This window comes from Rhinopithecus bieti, unplaced genomic scaffold (genome assembly GCF_001698545.2).
Source record: "Rhinopithecus bieti isolate Rb0 unplaced genomic scaffold, ASM169854v2 scaffold_33652, whole genome shotgun sequence".
In the NCBI taxonomy this organism is placed as follows: domain Eukaryota; kingdom Metazoa; phylum Chordata; class Mammalia; order Primates; family Cercopithecidae; genus Rhinopithecus; species Rhinopithecus bieti.
The window spans coordinates 2,922,805-2,929,676 of NW_016814761.1; the positions used below are offsets into that span (position 1 = coordinate 2,922,805).

Below are 6,872 nucleotides of genomic sequence, written 5' to 3' on the forward strand. Positions count from 1 at the left end.
TGGAGACAAACGCCAGGATTCCTGAGACAGAGTCCCAGTCCCCTTGCAGCTGGCACCAGACCACCAGAATCTGAGGGCTGAGACGTCACTTCTGAGCTCTCTCTCTTCTATCCTCTGTACCTGGTCTGCAGCAGTTCTGCAACATGAAGAATGGTTCCGGGGGCAGCCCCTCACCCCTGCCCCTCTGCTCTCCTTGCTGAGGCCAGCCATCTGCATACCTGTCCAGGTGAAATCCATCCCACTCTCCCTCCTCAGGCTTCCAATTGGCCCAAAGCCCGCCTGCTGCACTGCTACCCTGCTGACCTTCCTCTGCGGCTCCTTCCCACTATGAAATTCTGCTCTTCCTCCTCCTCTTTCCACTAGGAGGGTTCCAGTGGGAAGCCAGGAAAAAGTTTCCCTATTACAGGGTTTGGAGGATGCTGGGGATTTCTTCTACGTTGTGTTTCCTCCCTGCTTGCTATCAGAATAAACATCAGAGGTCATAGCATCAAAGCTTCTCTACAGTTTAGAGAACAGAAGAAGCCACTTATGCAATAATAGGGGAGCCCTGGCAGAGAGGAGCTGGTGAGAAGAAGCTGGATGGGAGCTGTGGGGGTGGGAAGGGGCTCAGGAGGCTGCCCGCATAGTGACTTAATGCAGGCATCCTGGAGTGGTAGAGAGCAGTGGTCCCCAACCTTTTTGGCACCACGGACCAGTTTTGGGGAAGACAGTTTTACCATGGACCAGTGCAGGGGTCGGGGGGATGGTTCCGGGTTGATTCAAGCACATTACATTTATTGTGCGCTTTTTTTTTTTTTTTTGAGACGGAGTCTTGCTGTGTCACCCAGGCTGGAGTGCAGTGGCGCGATCTCAGTTCACTGTAAGCTCCGCCTCCCGGGTTCACGCTATTCTCCTGCCTCAGCCTCCCAAGTACCTGGGACTACAGGCGCCCGCCACCAAGCCCGGCTAATTTTTTGTATTTTTAGTAGAGTCGGGGTTTCACCGTGTTAGCTAGGATGGTCTCGATCTCTGAACCTCGTGATCCGCCCACCTCGGCCTCCCAAAGTGCTGGGATTACAGGCATGAGCCACCGCGCCTGGCCTATCGTGCACTTTATTTCTATTATTATTACACTGTAATATATAATGAAATAATGATACAACTCACCAAAATATAGAATCAATGGGAGCCCTGAGCTTGTTTTCCTGCAACTAGACAGTCCTATTTGAGGGTGAGGGGACACAGTGACAGATCATAAGGTATTAGACTCTCATAAGGAACATGCAACCTAGATCCCTTGCGTGCACAGTTCACAAGAGTTCACGCTCCTGCGAGAATCTAATGCCACTGCTGATCTGAGAGGAGGTGGAGCTTAGGCAGTCATGCAAGCAATGGGGAGCGGCTGAAAATACAGATGAAGCTTCATTCGCTTGCCCACCTCTCACTTCCTGCTTTTGTGGCCCAGTTTCTAACAGGCCATGAACTGGTACCAGTCCGTGGCCTGGGGGCTTGGGCCTCCCAAAGTGCTGGGATTACAGGCATGAGCCACCGCGCCTGGCCTATCGTGCACTTTATTTCTATTATTATTACACTGTAATATATAATGAAATAATGATACAACTCACCAAAATATAGAATCAATGGGAGCCCTGAGCTTGTTTTCCTGCAACTAGACAGTCCTATTTGAGGGTGAGGGGACACAGTGACAGATCATAAGGTATTAGACTCTCATAAGGAACATGCAACCTAGATCCCTTGCGTGCACAGTTCACAAGAGTTCACGCTCCTGCGAGAATCTAATGCCACTGCTGATCTGAGAGGAGGTGGAGCTTAGGCAGTCATGCAAGCAATGGGGAGCGGCTGAAAATACAGATGAAGCTTCATTCGCTTGCCCACCTCTCACTTCCTGCTTTTGTGGCCCAGTTTCTAACAGGCCATGAACTGGTACCAGTCCGTGGCCTGGGGGCTTGGGGAATCCTGGTATAGAGGGCTGAATAGAGCACCGCACCCCCCACCACCACCACAAAAAAGATACATCTGTGTCCCAGAACCTATGTATGTGACCTTATTTGGAAAAAGAGTCTTTGCAGATATAATTAAGTTAAAAATCTCGAAATGAGATTACCCTACACAAGAGTCCTCATAAAAGACACACAGAGGAGAGGAAAAGGGGAAGGATGAGGCCATAGGAAGAAGAAGGCAAAGACTGAAGTGAGGCAGCCACAAGCCAAGGCACACCTGGAGTCAACAGAAACTGGAAGAGGCACAGTGGATTTTCCCCAGCAGTCTTCAGAGGGGGTGTGATTTGCTGATGCCTTGATTCCAGACTCGTTGGCTAGTGAAGCCAGTGAGAGGTGCTGCCACGTGGGGCCGGGTCCCCCATGGCCTTTTGACTTCAGGAAGGAAAGGAACCTGATGTCATTGGTGAGCTGGTGAGCCCTTCATTCATGCCAGGACCAGAAGCGTGCTGCTTCTCAGAGTTTATTTCACTTATTCCTCGAAATAGGCCCATGGTTTTACCTCCTCAGTAACTCTCGAATCTGGCTCCTTCCCCTCTCCACCCAGGCCGCTGGTCTGAGCCACTGTGAGGCAAGAGATTCCTGTTGCTTTAAGCTGCCCAGTTTGTGGGAATTTGTTACAGCAGTCCTAAGAAGCCAACACAGGGAGTCCCGCACTGCCGTGTGCTGAGCAACCTTGGGTAAACTGCCTAACCTCTCTGAACTGACTTCCTGATCCATACGATGGGGCCATAAGATCTATTTCATTTATTCATTCAACAGATATTTACCAAGTATGTGTGATGTGCCAGGTGTTGGGTCAGGCCCCGGAAGTGAACAAAACCAGACACAGACCCTGCCCAAATGGTGCCTTGTGGTCTCGTGGGAAGCCAGTTACCAATCTAAGAATCACATAACTAGGGGCACGGCTGTGACCATGGTCCATGGGGTGCTGGGAGCGTGCAAGTCAGGAGACCTGGAAGGCTTCCGCTGGGAGGTGATGACTGAGTGAAGGCACGAAGGAAAGGTCAAAAGTGAGTAGGCAAAGAGGGGCAAGAGGAGATTTCCAGCCAGAGGAAGGGTGTGTACAAAGATGCTGCTGTACACAAAGCACACGTGCCCAGGGGTGCGTGCAAAGCTGAAAAGCACACGTGCTCAGGGGTCTGTGCAAACCCACAAAGCATACGTGCTAACGGAGCTGCCGGAGGCCGGTGTGGCAGGAGCCCCACTGCAGGGGGACTGAAAGCAGAAGTGAGGCTGGAACAGGACAAGGGCCAGCCCACTAGGGCCTGAGAGCCACACCAGAGGGGCTGATTTTTTCTCCTGAGTGCAGTTAGCAGGGAGGTGGCGTGGTCATGTGCGCCTTTGAAAAGAACACTCTAGCTGCAGAGTGGGGAGAAAACTGCTGGCCAGAGGGGTGGTAGGAAGGCCAGTGAGAAGACCCTGCTGTTATCCAGGAGGAGCGACAGTGGCTCAGACCAGCGGCCTGGGTGGAGAGGGGAAGGAGCCAGATTCGAGAGTTACTGAGGAGGTAAAACCGCGGGCCTGTTTCGAGGAATAAGTGAAATAAACTCTGAGAAGCAGCACGCAGTCCTGGCATGAATGAAGGGCTCACCAGCTCACCAATGACATCAGGTTCCTTTCCTTCCTGAAGTCAAAAGACCATGGGGGACCCGGCCCCAGGTGGCAGCACCTCTCACTGGCTTTGCTAGCCAAGGGTGAAGATGGGTACCCACCATTCACAGAGCTTAGAAAATCAACTTACCATCCTTGAGGGAGACGCTCAGAAGGTCCTAAGGGAGAAGACAACAGGCATCAGTGACAAAGCTGATATACGATCAGCCCGCTCATTTGACAAATATTGACTCTTACCAAGTGGCAGAATAAGACAGACAAAAAGCCACTGCCCTGGATTCCAGAGGTGAGCCAGATGATAAGCAGGCAAGCGAAGAAAGAAATACATGAGGACTTCAGGTAGTGAGATAAGGAGGGGAAGGGGCTATTTCCAATCCACGTAGTTTCCCCACCAACAGTCTGTGTCACAAGCTTCTATCTGCTTTAACTGCAGGCAGAGCTGGTGAGTGACATGCTCAAGGGCACACAGTGAAGCTTCTGCTTCTGAAAAGAGGCACCACAGCTTAGGAGAATGTGGGCTCTGAGTCAGACTACCAAGGTTCAAATCCTGGCTCCACCACTTATCAGCTGTGTGACCTTGGGAAAGTTACTTAACCTCTCTGTGTCTCAGTTTTCTCAACTACTATGAAATGGGGATGTCCCTGCTACTTACCTCATAAAGTCACTTTGAGAATTAGATGAGTTAGTTTTTGAAAATGTACCAGCACATAATAAGCATTGTGAGCATAAAGTCAAGAGTAAATATTCAATAATGATAATTCAACATCAGCTATGATCATGATATGATATTATGATGACATATTTTATCTTCCAACTGCTCCGCCCCACTAGAAGTGATTTTTTTAGGCTAACATTGAAAGAAAATGATTTGTTCTACTGTCCCCAGCAGCCACCACCAGGCATTGGGTGTACCTGAATGATCACCGTCGGGTCGTCCTTCAAGATGGGGTCCTTCAGTAAAATCTGAACAAACACATCTGCTCCTTCACCTCCCAGGCCACTCGCAAAAGCAGTCATGGTTGGCAAGACGGCTTCGGACAACTCCAGCCACTTCACCAGGCCTACCATGAACTCTGTGCAGAAGGAGCTGAAAGGCAGACATGGTCTTAGTTCCCCAGGATCCTCAGAGCTCAGCCTCCACTGCGAAGTATAGATTAGTTGTGGTCACGGATGTGGACGGCTGGCACGTGCACAACTTAGTGACTGTGATCCCTCAAATACAGAGGCAGTCAAAGACCTCATCTTGGGTGATGTAAATTTCTTTTTTGTTTTTGTTTTGAGATGGAGTTTCGCTCTTGTTGCCCAGGCTGGATGGAGTTTAGTGGCGCAATCTCAGCTCACCCCAACTTCCACCTCCCGGGTTCAAGCGATTCTCCTGCCTCAGCCTCCCGAGTAGCTGGAACTACAGAGGTCACTGTAGGGAGATTTATTTATTTGTTTTTCAGACAGGGTCTCGCTCTGTCACCCAGGCTGGAGTGCAATGGCGCAATCACGGCTCTCTGCAGCTTCAACCTCACAGGCTCAAGTGATTCTCCCACTTCAGCCTCCCGAGAAGCTGGGATTACAGACACACACCACCATGCTGGGCTAATTTTTTGCCTTTTTTTTTTTTTGAGATGGAGTTTTGCTCTTGTTGCCCAGGCTGGAGTGCAATGGCGCACTCTCAGCTCCCTGCAACCTCCGCCTTTCAGGTTCAAGCGATTCTCCTACCTCAGCCTCCCGAGTAGCTGGGATTACAGGCATGTGCCACCACACCCGGCTAATTTTATACTTTTAGCAGAGACAGGATTTCACCATGTTGGCCAGGCTGGTCTTGAACTCCTGACCTCAGGTGATCCACCCACCTCAGCCTCCCAAAATGCTGTGATTACAAGTGTGAGCCACTGTGCCTGGCCCGGGTGATGTGGATTTTGGTTTCTTCTGTCACCAAAACTTTTACCAAAGAGGCTGATAAGCCACAGCAATGAGAACAATGGACGGTGACTGGTTGCATGACTTGGGCCTGGACTGTGCCAGGGGCTAAGGAATAAAGGTGACAAAACCCGGTATCTGAGGAAGTTCACAGCAGGGTGGACACTCAAGTAACCAAGTGACCCGAGTGCTGTGTGGTACCCTAGGACAGAAGTGGAGATCAGTTCAATGCAGCCCACAGAGGGAGCCTCGAATCCACCTGCAGAAGTGACGGCAGCCACCAGAAAAGGCTTCCCAGAGGAGGCCATCTGCTCTCCTGGACGCTGCCAAGGACACGCTTCTGGAAAACGCTGGCTGCTGTGGAAGTGGAAGAAGTGAAGGGAAGAACGCCCTCCACATGCACTGCCACCACCGGTCTCTGTCTATAGAGGGCATTTGAGTGCAGTCCTACAGGAGTCCCCAGGGGAGGAAGGGATAGGGCCCCTCTAGGGGAGAAGGAAGCCTTTGAGCTGAGACACAGAGGTGGGGAGCCCAGAGCATTTAGGGGGACGATGGCAGAGTCCACACCAGACTTCTGACACAGCCACCTCTGTGGAGCGGGAGTCAGCTGGGTGGCAGGTGGGCCAGGCAATGTGGGCCAGGAGAGTCACTTAGAAGGCGATTATACCACTCCCAGGAAAAGACTGACAACCAGAAACCAAGTCTGTCTCCAAAATCAGAGTCCCATCTTGCCTCAAACCACATTGCCTTGGGACTCCAACACTGGGTTCTGCCCTGTAGGGCAGAGGCTGTACTCGGGCCTCTCAGAAACATGCAGAGCTCCCAGGTGGTGGGGGCAATGTCAGGAGCCCCCTGCCCTTTCACCACGTGGCCCAGCTATCACATTCCTTAGAGTGGGGCCACGACCTTGACGGGAGTTGTGAGGAACTTGGGGGTAAATCCCAGGCTTGGCCAGACGCAGTGGCTCACGTCTGTAATCCCAATGCTTTGCGAAGTGGGGCCCGGTGGATCACCTGAGGTCAGGAGTTTCAGACCAGCCTGGCTAACATGGTGAAATCCCATCTCTACTGAAAGTACAAAAATTAGCTGGGCATGGTGGCATGTACCTGCAGTCCCTGCTATTCAGGAGGCTGAGGCACGAGAATCACTTGAACCCAGGGGCAGAGGTTGCAGTGAGTTGAGATCACACCACTGCACTCCAGCCTGGGTGACAGAGTGAGACTCTGTCTGAAAAATAAATAAAAATAAAAAAATAAAATAAGTATAAATAAAATTAAAAAATAAAATAAGTATAAACAAAAGTTAAAAAATAAGTATAAATAAAATAAAAAATAAGTACAAATAAAATAA

General features: G+C 50.7%; 1 protein-coding gene across 4 annotated transcripts in view; it reads right to left on the minus strand.

Moving 5' to 3' along the window:
* Positions 1-6,872, minus strand: part of TMCO4 (transmembrane and coiled-coil domains 4) — a 136,713-nt gene that overhangs the window by 95,869 nt on the left and 33,972 nt on the right. For all 4 annotated transcript variants that reach the window (XM_017852129.1, XM_017852127.1, XM_017852128.1 and 1 more), the window contains 2 exons: positions 4,524-4,698; positions 3,742-3,769 (listed from right to left, as the gene is read on the minus strand). In XM_017852129.1, coding sequence (XP_017707618.1) covers positions 3,742-3,769; positions 4,524-4,698 — 203 coding nt within the window. The remainder of the gene's footprint in view (positions 1-3,741; positions 3,770-4,523; positions 4,699-6,872) is intronic.